The following is a 17,157-nucleotide window of genomic DNA, read 5'->3' as shown; positions in this document are numbered from 1 at the left end:
CTGCCAGATGAAATACAATCAGGTGTAATGTGTGTGTGTGTGTGTCTTTGTGTGTGTTTGTGTGTGTGTGTGTGTGTGTACTGTAGACTGTTGTGCAGGCAGTTAGTAGCACATGGCCTACAGCAGACTTCTGGTTCAGATGACCCAGGCAGGCTAGGGCCGGAAGTTCCAAAAACACTCATCATGGTTGACCAAAGCCCATATGCATTCGCCTGCACGGACATGCCCCTCTGCTGAGGAAAGTGCTTCTGATCTTACGCCAGGGCCTGATATGTTTTTGAAAATGTCTGGAAACTTGAATGGGGCAGTTTTCCACCATAAAAAGAACCCCATATGAAAAACATACAGAACAACAGATCACTAACGCTGTCCGTCACTGGGGAAGACGGACAGAAGAACTTGGTTGGCCCCCGGGCACGTCCCGTGTGCTGTGCAAAACCCCACAACATTGTTGAATGTCACTCACGGTGCACAAACCAGCACATACCTCATTGCCATCTACTACTGTATGTGCATCATACTAGAGATGAGAGGGTGGAGAAAGTACACAGAGAGGATTCTCCTAAAAAGCAATTATGACATACACACTTCTGTATTTCAAAACAAAACCACCCAGAGTTATGAAGTGGCCAAAATTATATCTTTATTGAATGTTTTATAATTTCAAAAATAACGTACTGGAGAAGTCTCTTTGATTGTTTAGATTTTTTCCCCCACTGAAACTTATAGATCAAACAACTTAAAGCAAATCTTAGATAAAACTTAGCAATTACATCTATAGAACAAATACTGTATGAGAACTACTGTCAATATAACATCTAATCAAATATAGATTTCCAACTGATTTGGGGTAGATCACCGTTAACTGATGGCGATAAACATAAAACATATCTCAGTTGCACATAAAAATCACTAGTTTTAACATACAGTTCAGTAAACAATTATTTTGGTCTATGAAAGACAACTTGAGCAAAACAAGCACTTTGACATGGAGCTTTATTGAAGCCAAGACAAAAATCATCTTTAACAACATATCTTCTGTAGGATTTTGTCATGCAAATTCTTATATGCAATTGGACAAATTAAGAAATAAAAATCAAATCAAAGACTATTTGCGATTGAAATAAGTAAATAGTAAAAAGTAACTCAAGTCACAGGGTGACTATCAAACTTTGAATGTTTAAATAAAGTACTTGAGTAGCAATGACTGTGAAACTATTACGCAGTTACAAGTGCAAAGGCAACACAACATTTTTAACAGAATGAAAATGAATTTAAAAGAGGTTGGACCCACTAGCACTTTGACATGCCTCATGACTTTCAAATTCATAGACTACAAAAACATGAAGCCTTCCAACTCTTTCCTGAACAACAGTAAAGGCACTAGGGTGTTGAGAAAACAGTTCCACAAGCTACAATACAGCTAGACAATTAAACCATTTTATTTGGTCAAAATGTAAATAACCAGAGGTCATCCATATGGAGAGTCATATTCTGAGATTTACAATATCGAAGGAACACCTCAGAAAACATCAAAAATTCATTTTTGAAAAGCAACACTAAATAGGCTACAACAAAGAACACAGACACGCAATGAACCATAGACAAAAATATCTTTTCAATATACCCTACGCTGCCATTTCTGTTCAATGTCTATAACAGTGTTTTCAGGTGGTGAACCTATTAATGTGAAGTGAAATTTCTCTCGACAACACGAAGCCCTCACAATAGAAACAAAATAAGTCATTAGCATCAGGAAGTTTGGTTTTATCCATCTTAACAATCCCATTTCCTTGTCTGTCCACCAACTGAAGTGAGACTTCCCTGCCAAGATATAAATATGATCGGTTGTGCTAAATAAACAGACCACCCTCGCCACATGTTATTTACTTGATATCATCAGAAATTGGTGCGCCTCTAATATGTCCAATCATTGGACTCAAAGTTCTTCCGATTCCCAAACACATAACACTAACCTTCCTTTTCAGTGAAACGAAGGGGGATAAATAATGCACAAAAACCCTTCTACACACTTGTGTATAAGACAAGGCCACAGGATGTGACATAAGGACATAACAGACACAGCTGCATCTACCTCCTCCAGTCAACAGGGCAACACACAGAACAGAACATAAAGGGACAGTGCATTCTGGGAACAGTGCATTTCTATTAGGACAGTACCATCTACATCTACAAACTATCTACAATCTATATCACTGAAATATAGGACTTCCTTTTGAAGCCTATATGCCACTATTTGGCAAGACTGTTGTTTTAATAGTTGGTCTAGGGACATTCTTGGCCCTTACTCACAAATATATGCATGCTGCTTAAATGGCAATGAATCCAGTCCTGTCTTGCTTCAAAGCCAAATACACTACTATGTACAGTATAGCCATTAACCACCTGTACACCACAGCATATGCAACCTGTGAATTAGTTTCCTGTCTGCTGGTGGACAGAGAGGCATTCTTAAAGTCATTAAATCGGGCTGTTCTGACACAGTACACTTAATGTACCACATCAAAGCAGTAAAAGCCTCGGTCACCTCTGGTTAGAGATCTACAGTAGGAACACGTCATAGGACACAGTCCTGTCTCTTGTCGAAAGCAGCCTGACAATAGCCAGTGCACTGCATGGTCCATTTATAGACAGAAACACAGAGGGGAAGTACAGTAGGTAGCGAGGTCGGGAGAACGTTGGGTCTGTGTTAGAGTGCGGCGCCAGCAGAATGAGGGAGGAAGACTGAAGGTTTGAACCACTCATTACAGAACAGCTGGAAGATAAGAAGAGGATAACGAGCTAGATAGATGTCAAATTCCTCAAAGAATGAATATGTCTAAAATCATCAGAGGCTTTAGAGACTATACCTATTTATTGCGCAGCTGTCAGGCTCCCCTCTCCTCTGCCGGTCACATGGTAGGACTCTTCTCTCACAGGTGGGTGGCGTGGCCGGGCGGTACAGGAGTGAGTGAGACCACTTCAAGTCGGCTACACAGCTTTCCAACACCCCGACGCCCCGTAGAAACACTTAACACGGCCCTGGGCTACTATCTCATCTACATATTGTACATATACCACAGTGTCAAACCAACGCTTCAGTGTCATATGTGCCCAGTCATGGCTTTTCTCCCGTCAGTCCACAGTAAAAACTCATCTAAAAATTATAATAAAAAGAAGAACCTTCTCTAAACTAAGATTAAGAAATAAAAGAAAGAAAGAAAAATAGCCCTTTAGAAAAAATAGATGGGATCAAAACCAGGACTCACACTGGATTTTGTCAGGTTATGTTTTCATTTAAAGATCAAAGAGAGAAGTTATTTGTAATAAATACTCAGACAAATGCATTATCGACTTACTTGTGGGAATGACAAGTAAGTCGAATATAATCACTGTGACTGTTTTATCCATACTGTAACTGACCCTGCTTGGAACCCATGAGAACGTGGAGTCAAATCGAAACGGGTCAAATCCTGAACACGGCGTTCTACCACAGCAATACAGTGGGTCGTTTAGAGCAAGTTGAGATCAGTGGCATCAGGATGATTCAGTCACTTGAGGTCCATGCTTGAGGGGGTCAGCGGTCCCAGCTGACTGGGAAGAGGGTGGGGTGGCTTAGATGGGTCAGTCTTTCTGCTTGTGAAGGAGGAGCGTGCTCCCATGGGCACCATGCAGGATCGGGGGTCCGGGGAGGGGGAGTCCGGGACCAGGAGGTGCTGAGGACGGGGCCTTCCGATCAGGAGAGCTGCAGGTAGCTGAAGAGCAGAGGCACCAGGAAGAGCGTGTTGAAGCCCACCGTCCCGTAGACGATGTACCTGTAGGGCAGCTCCACCTCCATGTGCTGGCGGGCCTTCCTCACATCCCCGCCGGGCACCCCGGACAGGCGGCACACCAGCGGGATGGTGACAGCCTTCATGGCGGCGCGCGTGGCCAGCAGCACCAGCACGCCCAGCAGCAGCCTCAGCGCGGCCACGGCCACCAGGGTGGCGCTGAGCGCTGGGGCGGGCAGGGGCAGCTGGGACGGGGGCAGGTCGGGCATCAGGCCCAGGCGGTGGTTGAGGTGGGAGGCCAGGGCCACGCCGGCGCCCGTGCCCAGGATCATGGCCGTGTCGCCTCGGGAGGTGCTCCAGGTGTCCAGGGTGAAGGAGAAGAGGCCCATGCCCACGTGGAGGGTGATGATCATGAGCGGAGCGTAGGGGAACGTCAGGTTGAAGTTGTCGATCACGTCCAACGCCGGCTGGAACACCACCAGGATCAGGACACTGTACAGGAAACCAGCGATGACGTCCTGGAAACCAAGCAACAGGCAAAGTGCATTAGTGACGCAAAACAACAAAGAACTTTTGATTTCTTCATTTTACCACAGGACAAACAGACGCGAGCTGATTGTGTTTGGAGGATTTCTGTTGTTGGAAAACAGGAAGATAGCTAAGCAGGACAGTGACCCCTCCCCGCCTCGTGGGACATTCAGGCTACAGGTCAACTGGGCAGATTCTCAATAAGATGTACGGTACCAAGAATGACTTCCCTGTTCTTGTGTGTGTTTAGATGCACACACACACACACACGTACACACGCACACTGAATTTCAAATCCTAACATTAACTTCTAGACCTTTCCTGATATTCCTGTGTGAATATTAGTTCATTCAGAGCAGGGGTTTGAGTGCTACAGTATATTGACCATTCAAAGTTGTGATTCTCTTAAATTAGGCTATGCGAGCCTTTCATGAAAGAAATATGACCGTCTCACATTATTATTGTGCCCTGTTATGTAACTGTGGGTGTTCTCATCTCTCCCTCACCTCCCCTACCAGAACGCTCTCCTGCTGTGTCTCCTTCAGTCCAATTATCAAGTCAATATCTTACCCTTTTTCTTCCTTGTGAGTGATAATGTTTTGGCACATTGCAAACAAAACATTCACCAATTTGAAAAATGCATGGAATGACGAGTTCATCTGGTAATCGTGATGTTACATGAGATACCGAAGCTCCAACATGTGTGTCGAGCACGTAGTCCTCGCTCTCCATAGAACCGTGTGATCGGTTTGTTTTGAGATTTGAGTTGTACAGTATAAAGATGCGAAACTTTTACATCCATTCAGTAAAGCACAAGTCTTCACCCATTCTGTAAAGGAATAACATTGAGGTTTTTATATATTTGCAAAAGAGGGCATTGGATAAACACAATGAAAATATGAAATATTATATTTTTCGTCCTATTTTCCACCGGTTGAGAATGTTCTCTAGTGAGTCGCAGAAGGATAACCACTCCCCTATCCAGGTCATTTAGCTAGCTAGCTAACGTTAGAGGCTGGAGAGGCTAGACATCTTGGAGAGGCTAGAGACCCCATCACCATCAGTGGGTCCACTGTAGAGAGAGTCAGAAACTACAAAGTTCCTCTGTGTCCATATCATTGACGACCTAATCTTCAACGTGCACACCGACCATGTGGCGTAAAAGGCACAACAACGCCTCTTTCCCCTCTCAGACGAGTGAAAAAGTTTGGCATGGGACCCAAGATCCTACGTGCCTTCTACAGAGGCACAACTGAGAGCATCCTGACTGGGAACATCGCAGCATGGTTTGGGAAACTGCTCTGCCCTCAGCCGCACAGCGCTGCAGAGGATAGTGCAGACTGCCCAACGCATCAGTGGATGTGAGCTTCCCTCCATCCAGGAGCTACAGTATACAACGGTCAGAGTGCCAAATAAAGCCTTGTTTCAAGGCTGAGGAGCCAGAACCCAAGCATTTTATTCCCTTATACTTGTGTGTAGGACATAACAATGAAGAAATCTTGAATCTAGCTTTCATAAGATGACATTATCAATAACATTATCTAGCTAGTTTGCTTAAGGATGTTATATTTGTGCTTTTATCTTAACTTGCTAGCTATCAAGCAAACATCGTTATTGGATAAATCAGTGTCCTTGGCTATCGATAGCCTACTTGATAAGCCAAGTTATCTAGCTTGTGAAAACACACACGCTAGCGGCCTACTGTCTTCATTCAGGTGCTCTATTAGCGTGTGCTGTTCTGTTCATAGGAATAAGCAGCATGTTACTGTAGGACACGTCTAAACAGTGTGTCCATGTGCAAATGAGCACGAGACACCCAGCAGTACAAACTGCAAAGTGCAATCAACCATTCACACTTCTTCCAAGCCATTGCTCCCATGGTGGCGTTCAGTTAGTCATTAACCCACCGTGGCCTGCATCTGTCCAACACAGACACGGGACATCCCTTCCTAGTCCACACCGAGGAAAGGTCACGTGTCGGCAGACTGAAGGATTGAGTTCACATGTTCCAACCACCGCAGAGGCCCTTGCTCCTATCACCGGGAGCCTCAGAACTCCACACCGCTGCACAGTCCAGAGGGCAGGTCGCAGGTCGCAGGTACACCATGTGAGGGAAGCTTCCATTTTCACTGCTAACAGGGCAATGCACTCATGACTCATTGTTACCGCCATGTAGAATTCTAACCCGCTCAGCAAGGGTTGGTACTAGCATCCAACACTTACATCAGTAGCAGTTGGAAAAATACAAGATTAGATTATTCTGGAATTTCCAGAATGGATAAACAGAAAGAAGTTTATCGCTGTGCTCGTTCAAAGACCACTTGTGCATGACACAGTATCACAATCTCCTACGATGAAACAGGCCATGGCATGACTTACTTTACCCAGAACCACTTACAGTGAGGTAAGGGGGAAATTGGACAGTTCCTGGATTATCTGGTCCAAAGGTTCAGTTCCTTACACTCAAGGAAAAGGAGCAGGAATAATATATAACAGGGGCACTACAGTTCATCACCTCCTTATCAGATCATGTCCTTATCGAGTCAATGTCTTTGTAATGTTTTACCGTGAAGCACTGTTAGGCCTTTTCCACCAAGAGGGAACCGGTTTGCGAACCTAATTTTGAATGGTTCCGAGCATTTCGACCAAAAAGAAATGAGTTCGGGAACCCGAAAGCTGGTTCCGAACCAGCACCACAAAATAGTAGGTTTTTCAGTGCGAACCATGACGACATCATGGGCGTGGGCTGACGTACAACGGTTCGGCTCAAAACTGGTCGAAACGCGGGCCCGTTCTCTGGACAGAACCAAGGTTCCAGGAATTTTGAAACGAACCGGTTCACAAACCAGAGTTCCTTTGGTGGAAAAGGGCTATGTGAGAGACGAGGCTGTCTCTGGGGCTGCCGGCAGGGGGATCAAAAGGGCCTGGGCCTTTCGTGTGGAGTTTGCATGTTCTCCCCTTGATCACTCGGGTTCCCTCCACATAGAATGTGGACATAGAACATGAAAAATATGAAGAAGTACAGATGCTCTTCAGTCCTGTCCCTGACCAGGACTTGGACTGAGCACTTGGAATTGGAACGATGACTGCTCCTGGCTGCCCCTGGAGGACAGCTTGGATGGGAGAAATGCAGAGGACAAATTTCATCGGCGACCGCTTCAGCGTGTGTGTGTGTGTTTGTGTGTGTGTTCTGTGTCGCCCATTGCACGTGTGCTGTGTGTCACTGGATGACGAGAAATAAAACAACTCTGAAAAGTTGCCGTGTTTGTTAGTAAATCTGTAGTCAGTCTCTACGATGGTTCCCTTGTCTGAATATAGCAAAAAATAGTACCTTGAACAATGCTGCTTAAAAAGCCTGAGAACAAAGATGGACAACCAGCGGCATGTCCTGAACGCCCCATTAACCTCTGCTCTTGTTTTGGGCTAACTCTGAAATCCCTAATGACTTAATAGGATTAGCTATCCGGCCTCATTAGTTCAGATGAGATATCCCTGTCTGAATGTGACACAGGCCTGGAGAATAAGCCCTTGTTAGCGTGCTACACGCCGGAGACACCCGGGACCTACAGTACAGTACAGTACAGTACAGAACACAAGAACTCCTTCAGGTTACAAAGCATTCTTCTGAGACAAAGAGGGGAGGCGGGTGGGCGTTTCAAAGGACTCTGTGCCGTTATGAGCTGGTCCAGAGCCAAACCGTGCAACACAAGACCACAAATGGATGTTCGACAGCACAGCTCCCACAACCAGCGTCTGAAATGGCGTACCCCAGACACAGCACGAAGCCCCATTAGCAGCGTCTAGAGCTGCCTTACTACAGACTGGAAATGAGCTTGTATAGACACAAATCGATGGAGCACACGAGTGACTCTGTGAGTAGTCTGGCTATAAAGGAGGATAGGAGAGGGGAGGGGAGGGGTGGAGAGGAGGATAGGGGAGGGGTGGAGAGGAGGACAGGAGAGGGGAGGGGTGGAGAGGAGGACAGGAGAGAGGAGAGGTGGAGAGGAGGATAGGGGAGGGGAGAGGTGGAGAGGAGGATAGGAGAGGGGAGGAGAGGAGGACAGGAGACGGGAGGGGTGGAGGATATGAGAGGGGAGGGGTGGAGAGGAGGATAGGGGAGGGGAGGGGGGAGAGGAGGATAGGAGACGGGAGGGGTGGAGAGGAGGATAGGAGAGGGGAGGGCCGGACTGCTGGCTGGGTCTTGGCCTGGTTCTGGGTGGGTGCCTGGGGAGGTTCTGTGTAACCGAGTCAGTGTTCTTGGTGTCACCCCATCAGCCTAGCCCTCCCGTGACATGATACAGGCATTACCGCAGTAACCGTCACCCTGACGACCGACAGTCAAACGCAACACCGCAGCCAGGCCAATGACATCATCGCCAATGAGCAAAGTTAGCCCTCGGAGCGGAACGAAAGAGGTTTCTGGAAAGGGACACAGGACTGCACATGCCAGTCCTCAGTCGTCAACACAGCCAACATCCAAACATGCCGGCCACTCGCGTTTGTGCGTGTGTGTGTGTGTGTGTGTGCGTGTGTGTGTGTCTGGAGCTGGGTTTCAACCTAGTATTACACACCAGCAGGGGGATGCATATTAGAACAGGCCGTCTCATCTCTCCTGGTCTCCCGTTGAGCTGCGACAGCTCGGCCGTGTAGTGCCTTACATAACAGAGGACAACGTTCCAGAACGAAAAGGTTCAAAAACTCCTTTTTTAAGTAGTAGTCTTCACCCCAAAAAGCAAAAAAAAAAAAACATACAAAATAAAATACATATTGCTTTCAATGTATTTAGAAGAAATGATGATTATGGTACCTAGGATAACATTGTCCAACAGAACAGTGACTGGCAGTGATTTTGCGGGCGCAGTAAAACCTGAGGAGGACACAAAGACGACTGACGACTGTCTGTTCCCGTCTGCCCAAAGCCCTGCAGCAGACTAAACAAGTCTGCCAAAGGTACAGTACTGTAATTCACTCAGGCTTAACGCCAGGCCGGGGCAAGTTGAATCAGGTCGGCTGCCTGCGAGAGAGGGCGGCAACGCTGGGACAATGACAGGAACAGGAAGAGAGCCGCCATGTTTGCCGCGCGGCCCTACATCTGTGCAGAGGGCACGATAACAAGCCCAATCAGGATAATAACATCTAGCTCTGCTGCGCTTGCTCCCGGAGGAGAGAGACCCACACTTTCGCCACTGAATGTCAAAGACGATGACCGGGCAGAGGCGTAGATTATATGTTATGTTCATAACAATCCCTATTTACGGCCCACGCGTCTTGTCGTGGACAGCTGGAAGCGGTTGAGGAGAGGGAGAGGGACTGTGTCTGTGCGGTCGGACCTCCTCGGTGTCACAAGGCGGGGGCTCAGCTCCTAGAGCACGAGCCCGTCGCTTCACAAGCATATCCTAGCCTTCCGACGAGAAACGCCCTCTGCCAATCTGATAAGCCCTCTGCCAATAATCACCTGACCCGCCAGAGAGCACCGGGCTCCCACGGCCATGGAACAACAGCAGCTCCATAACCCCGCCCCCTCCCCCGCCCCCTCCCACGGAGACACCAGACCCAGCGTCTAGCACAGAGAGGAGAACAGCAAGGTGTCATTACCGTTTAGATAGTGTTTCACTGAGGTTAGGGTATCAACACACCTCCGGGCTGTCCTGACAGGGCGATCGGTGGCTACTAGCACCTGACTTGATGGTCTGGTAGCGAACGGCGGCAACGCACAACGGCGTAGGCAGCGTCGCCTTGATGTAGACTTACCAGGATGGAATGCATGCCCATGTAGATGCGGCTGACGCAGACCAGGATGCTCCAGCACAGCGCCAGGGTGAGGCCTAGCCCAAAAGAGTACTGTGAAGAGAGAGAAAAACACAGTTAGCCTAGGACGTCACCCACACGAGCCCCCAAACTACAGGCCAGTACACTAGATAACATTCTGAATGCTTGATATGAATATTTTAATGTAGGCCTATTGGCTACGCTAAGATAAGGCGTTGTACTCAATGGAGCACACTTGCACAAACACACAAGGATTCATTTTTGATGGAGGGCGACATATGGCCTTTAGTCATTTCCTCAGCTGATTAGAGAGAGTGCGAGCGAGGGGTTTGGTTGGGGGGGTGGGGGACGGGACGGGACCGCTGAGGTCGCACGCTGTGTAAAAGCCTTTTGTTCCCTCTCTCCGTCAGGGCTCCAGTGTTTGGAGATAGCTCACATTTCCTCTCCCACAGCACAGAATCGAATTAAACCTCCCCCGCTTTCCCCCTCCCCCGCGCCTCTGACAGCACGGAGACCTGGGGAGGAAACGGAATTCACTGAGGCCTAACGTAACACCCACACACACACAGGGATGCTGTGGTGACAGTACGCCAACGGCACAGATAGACGTGCACTGGCTCTGCAGCGTAGCGATAAACAGCACGCTTTCACAGTCGCGCTTCAAATATTAGGCGTAGCTGTGCATTAAACAGCACAACACAATCATCAAGGAATTAGATGCTAAGCCCATTGGAGCCCGACTACACACGTCATGTTAATCATCACGACTTCTCGTCGGATTCCTAAAGACATCCTCTAACTCGTGGAAGCTTTGTATCACCAGCTCAATACAGATTGTGGGGCATGTCCCCGAACACAAGTAGATAGAGACATGGAGGGTGATCCCCCACAATGCAGCAGAGGGTCACTCTTCATCACCCGTCTAGCCAGCGTAGAATGTCTCTGATGGCCTGACAGACAATAGACTGAGAGACAGAGAGAGAGGCTACTCATTGTGTGGGTAGACCAGACAAATAGACGTCACACACATTTGTATATTTACCCTGTCCTGCATTGTTCTGGGGTTCAGTGTGTGGTGGTGTGTGTGTGTGTGTGTGTGCGTGTGTAGGGCGGGACTAGTAGGGAGACTAGATCAGGGGGCTGGATGGTGGGGAGGGGGGGGTTAGTTCGAGGTTGAGGAAACAGTTAGACTTTGTGAATTCCACTGTCCAAACAGCCCTCGGTCCTGGGTAAACACGGAGCCTCTATGTGGGGGGGGGGGCCGCTGCCACAGCCATGTTCGCATGCTCGTTCTGGCGGCGCTCCCGCGGCCACAGCTCCTCGGCTGCGCCGATCACGCGGTCGGCTCGCGCATGGCTTTACGACGATGCCGTACGCACTGCGCGGTCAGCTCGCGCAAAGCCTTATGGTTGTGTGCGGCGTGCGGTTCGCTGCCCCCGGTGCCCACTAGTCATTAAGCGGACAACAGTCTATTGGTGGATCACCCAGTTCACTCAATTCTAATTTTCGACGTATAGACCTAGTCTTTAGTCTTGACTTCTGGCACAGACAGACCCGTAGATTCTGTCCCGCTCCTAGAAGCGAAACGCACTTTGTTGCGAAATGAAGCACATCTCTGAACTTTGTATGTTATGGTTGAACCATGGGGAATACTCACCACACACACACACACACACACACACACACACACACACACACACACACACACACACACACACACACACACACACACACACATACACAGACACAGACACACGTAGGCCCACAGCCCTGGGAAATGTTTCTCTAAGCTGTCCTAGCCTGCCTCTCCCTCTCAGGAGTCCTCATATAAACATCTGTCTCTAATAACTGTTTCTGGTTGGAGAGAGGAGGGGAAAGAAAACGTTTGCTCTGATCAGGCAAGTCGGCGGCATGCATTCCACATGACAACGGCAAGCAGGAGGGAGCCAGGGGGACACACCCTGCTGCACGCACCTCCCACATCTGTTCTGACAGCTGTGTTGGGAGGTGAGTGAGTTCGCTCATAGTACAACTGTGGGATGGCAAGAAAGGCTACAATTTCAGGCTACTTTTTATTTAGTTTTTAGTTTTGGTTTTGGTTAACAGCAGGTTAACAGTAATTTGCCCTAGATGAATAAAATACTGCCCTTAACGTTTCTACTCTTTCTAGACCACATAGGATTGTTGAAGTTATTCTCAACAGTGTTGAATAATGTTCGGGCAGCATGATGGGGCCTGCGAGCACCAAATCAATATTCTGGGGTTTGTGGCTGATATTGAGATGGCTGTCGTCGTGAGCCAAGTCCGAAGCAGACAGTGGGAGGGAGCCCATCGCCGCGTTCTGCTACTGGAGCAGTCAGCAGCGCTCGGTGGCTTATCTGGAGCCCTGCAGGAGGGGGGTTCCCCTGTCATCTCCCAGACCGCGCAGGCGGACACAGAGATAATATGCACCAAGAAGATTATACACCAATCCCTCGCCTTCACTCTCCTGACGTGATTCAAATGGCATTGTGTCAAGAAGATCTATATTCCAGACGGGACTGGGAAGTATGAGGAGTAAGAGGCCATATGGACAGGCAATCAGAACTGTCTTCGTGGCTCTAGAGCTGGGTGCTAGCACTTGCTTTCTGATGGATGAAATTTAGTGTCACTGTCAGGACCTGACCGCTTGCCACGATAACTTTCGATTCTGTTCATTGTGAAACTTAACTCCCTGTAGAGGAGACCCCGTCATGAGGGGAAATGGTTTCATATCTGGGAAACGGTTTCGTGTGTACTTCCTTTTTCTCCTAACTGAAAAAGCCCTGCTGATAACACATAGCAGATAAGGTTACCTCCCAACGCCCGTAGGTCAGCAGGAACAGCGAGAAGGGGATGGCGGTGCCCGACATGGCGTGCGTGGAGGGCATGCTGTACTCAGAGTTGTAGAACATCTCCACCTTGACCACGGGCGGCGAGGCTGGCCTAGGCCAGCGGATCACATCTTTGGTGGACTGACCGAGGTACATGACCCAAACCCAGACGATGATAAGTTTCCGGCCGACATAGGCGTCCACGTTCCACAATAAGAATGGGAAAAACGTGATATTAAACAGCTCGTTCCCCAGTTCGGTTCCGAAGGTGAACAGATAGAACAACAACTTGTTCTCGATGAGGAACTCCTGCCCCACGTCACCTGTCAGTGAGTTCTTACGCAGGGGCTTCAGTGTGCTCCGGGGGGCACCGGGGTCCTCACCGACCGTCTCCTGCGGGGTGCAGTCCACCCCGGACCCGCTGACGTTCTTTGCACAGTTTTCAACGGGGTCCCGACCTCCGGTTTCGCTCGAGTAACCGCTAGTGCCGCGCTGCTCCAGCCTCACATCCCCGGCGGGAATAACCGCTGCCCCGTTATGAGAGACGTTTTCAACTTCGTCCAGTTTCAGAGAGTTCCCGGCGGAGGTGACTGTCCTCTGCCGAAGACCCTCTATCCTCTCCCCTTCCCCGCATTCGTTGACAGCCGCGCTCTTCTCACTCTCGCCGGTGGGACTGTTCAGCGCGCCGTTGTTTTGCAAGTGAGTCCGCTCCGTTTCTCTGCTCTCCGGTGAGTTTCTAGAAAACGTCCCGCGCACCCCGCAGATCTGCTGGAACCGGGCAACATGGTGCGGGTCTTGCAGATAATAGAATATTTTTCCGATTCCCGATGTTGTCGCTTTTTCCATAATTTGCGTTGAAGATGCACCTCCCGTTGTCTATACAATGTTGTTAGCTAACACCAACAAGCTAGCTAGCTAGCCTGCTAAGCATTCACGAAGCCCGTGCATATATAGCAGAAGTGCTCACTTGATCGCGAGTTGCATAAAATAAACACGCTCACCAACAGTGGCAATGGAAAAAAACCTAGATGTCTTTCGACCGCAGATGATATTCCGTCTTCCTTCAGATGATAATGTTGTAAACCGAACAGATTCTGGTTGACAGGATCCAACGCAGATGCGACTAGTGGTGCTCCGCTATGTTCAGTAAGAGTATCCGGCTACTGACAGATCTATGAAATACCCAAGTGCGCGCACGCTTGGTTGACGCACTCAAGATCTCAGCGTGACCGCGCATGTGAGTTTTTTTTGCGATGTTGTGTTTCTAACATACTTAATTACTCATCTGCCGTTTTAAATGGTACATGTTAGGCCAGAATAAGACCAGGGTTCAAGTTCGAGTGTAATATTCTCGGTGTGCAATGTGCCAGAGAATATTTATTCTCCCAATAGATTATTCTCCACTATTTATACTCAAAACCAATGATTGACTCAAAATACATGCTCATGGCAGTATCAGCATCCATAACTTTATTTAGCAATCGCCAGCAAATTAAAGATAAATGGTGTTGCTTCCTTTACAAAATAGACCACCTCTTATGTGGGATATGTCCATTTTCATCAAAATATAATTTCTGGTAAAATATGCAGCTTCTCCTTTTATGTCAAAAACTGTTAAATTCCGTTAGTGACTGTTGTTATTACACATTTATCTAAACAAATAAACAATCCTTACACTGAAAATGGGCGTACTTCACTCAAATACAGAAAAAATAGACAATATCTTTAATCCATATTTAAAACAAATTAACAATCAATCATACTTGTTCATATAGAGGGTTAGTTGTCATTTAGGGTGAATCCTCCATGGCTAAACCTTGACATAGCATGTCTGCTGCCACACAAAAGCACATATATTTGAAAAATATGTATTTCCCATGAGCGCTGAGCAGGGTGTATCATATCAAACCCAACAAATTGTATGCCATTAGAGGTTGAGCAACAACACTCTTGTACTTTTTTCTTGACCCAAATGAATGAACCATTAAAACACAGCCAGAAAAAACACCAAAGACATCGGGTGACTTATCAAGTAGCCCACTAAGATCAACAACCCCCAGTGTGGTCCAAAATCCACCAACTCCATCCTGACCAGCAGAGGGCAGCAAAGGGCTATAGAGAAAATAAAACAAGATACAAAAAATATTTTGACAGCCAGTACCTGTGAATAAGGATCTGTGAAAATTGAGGGCTTTGAGATGACACCTTTGAATAAAGACAGTTTAGAGAAACAGAGTATTCTATAAATACACAATAGAATAGTGTGATGATAACTGAAACGTATCGGCAGACAATAACCTCCCAACGCAAGGTGCATTAGTCGTACTGTGTGTATCCCTGAAGAGGCTCATGTTTTACATGAGCAACAACAACAAAAAATAAATTCCTGTATGCAGTCTCTCACACCAGCGTGTAAAGGCAGTGAAGCTGAAACAAAGATGTCCTTATAAGACGAACCCTGATTTTCACTCCTGCTCTGTGTTGACCAAACCCGTTTGAAATCAAACAGGACAAGCAAATAGCTTTTTATTTTATTTCCAGCCGAGGAGTTCAGCTGTGTGGAATAGAAGGTTCTGTCACTGAACCATGCCCTGCCAAGTACTTTGATGCGCCTAGTCCATCAGCAATTCCTGCCCAAGCTTTGGCAGCAAGATACAGAGTCAGCCATTGTCGTCATCCAGCTTGTAGAGCAGAACTTGATGTCCGTGATTGGGGGTGATGCTGGGGCAGGTTCCCAGTCTGTAGAGGCAGGTGGGGGGTGGATAGGGGACCAGGTGGTAGTGCGGTATCTCCTCCAGCCCGAAGGACGGAGAGCAGCAGTCTGCCACCAACACCTTCACCCGTTTCCTGTCTGGGTAGAGGAGACCCCCGGGGCCCCTGGCGCAGGCCCCCTGCCTCTCCTCTTCCTCCTCCTCCTCCTCCGCTCCACCCTCCTCCTCCTCATGGTGGATCTTCCTCAGCAGGTTGTTGATGAGCACCGAGCGTCGCAGATAAGCCTCCGGGTCCTCCAGGAACCTCAGCTTCTCCAGGGAGAGTTTGAGGATGCAGCTGCGATCCTCCTGTAGTATCAGGTGCTTCAGAAGGTTGGAGTACAGGTGTGAGGGAGCAGGAAAGGGGCAGGGGGTAAGAGGACAACAGGAGTGTGAGGAAAACAATAAGATCACACAATCAAAGACATGGTTATCTAATGAAAAACATTGTATGAAGCACAGAGCAGTTCCTACTTTTTGTAAATATCCATGTAGGTCTCCATGTATATCCTCCTCTTCCGCATATTTCCTCTTGAAGTAAGCAACTTTCGACGTTGTTGAATGGTTTGATCTCCTCTATAGAGGGAATGGACTGTTTGAGAGGCACAGTCGGAAAATTGCAATTACAAACATGACAAAAAAGGCTTTCTAACCTATTGGCATTGGCAAGAAGAGATTATGTTGTCAATGGGAAATGACAGATAATTACGCTACAGCCACAGACAGTGGTGGAGTTTACCTGATGATAACAGCCCAAAGCCACGGATGAGCTCTCTGACTGGGGTACTGATTGCTTGGTCTGCTCTGCTCTGAGCCTCACACATTGCCCTCTGGGCCCCTAGCAGAATAATAAGACAGACGAGGAATGAATGAGATAGAGCGAAACAGTGGACAGGTCTGCTCGGCTCAGAATTATGATACAACCTTGGGGAGAAATGTCACCTCATGTCACACAGCTTTATAGCCTACTGGGCAAACACACTAATTTAATCCACTGAAGTAGCCATATAGCTGCAATATATAAGATGTAGTTTGTAAGAGCAGCTGTGGTAACGTACTGTATGATTAAAGAATAGCTAGCTAGATATTATATCTTCACCAGGTCCTAGGGAATCTGAAGACATTTCATTTGGGTTGAGTGCGTGGGTAGCAAAGTGTGCCTATGTGTGTGAGAGAGGAAGATAGACAGGAATGATTTTGAATGGAATAGTGGATTCTGATCCCCGTGACGCCTACTGTGTAACACCTGTTATCAATTTTCCCTGCAGTGAGTGAACGAATTGTATCATAAAGTGCCCAGTCATCCAGAAAGTGAATGACAATAGAATGACAATAACTTGGCTTCATTTGCGCACTTGTAATAAAGTGCCGTGCGTTTTGGTAATTAACTTAACGGTAATCTGACCAAATGCTAACCTCTTGCACTTACAATGTACAGTACATCAATTAAGATGATTAGCCTACCTTTGATGTCCGAGAGTTCAAAAG

The 17,157-nt window shown here is 47.6% G+C and overlaps 1 protein-coding gene across 1 annotated transcript; it reads right to left on the bottom strand.

Annotated features, from left to right (window-relative positions):
• Positions 1–633: 633 nt before the first annotated feature.
• Positions 634–14,051, bottom strand: sgpp1b (sphingosine-1-phosphate phosphatase 1b). The gene is made up of 3 exons (XM_084437877.1): positions 12,902–14,051; positions 10,050–10,139; positions 634–4,288 (listed from the first exon to the last, which is right to left on the bottom strand). Exons 1-3 carry the CDS (start codon positions 13,763–13,765, stop codon positions 3,737–3,739), a joined length of 1,506 nt encoding a protein of 501 aa, XP_084294003.1. The 5' UTR covers positions 13,766–14,051; the 3' UTR covers positions 634–3,736.
• Positions 14,052–17,157: the final 3,106 nt, after the last annotated feature.

This window comes from Borostomias antarcticus (genome assembly GCF_949987555.1).
Source record: "Borostomias antarcticus genome assembly, chromosome: 5".
Taxonomy (NCBI): Eukaryota; Metazoa; Chordata; class Actinopteri; order Stomiiformes; family Stomiidae; genus Borostomias; species Borostomias antarcticus.
Note: the sequence above shows the minus strand (reverse complement) of the source record. Positions and strands in the feature narration are given on the sequence as shown.

Coding starts and splice junctions, on each gene's coding strand:
- sgpp1b (XM_084437877.1), bottom strand. CDS start 13,765: ATGGAAAAAGCGACAACATCGGGAATCGGAAAAATATTCTATTATCTG. Junction 10,140..12,901: donor TGACCTACGGGCGTTGGGAG/GTAACCTTATCT, acceptor CTCTCTTCACAG/TACTCTTTTGGGCTAGGCCT. Junction 4,289..10,049: donor TGGGCATGCATTCCATCCTG/GTAAGTCTACAT, acceptor CTTGGTTTCCAG/GACGTCATCGCTGGTTTCCT.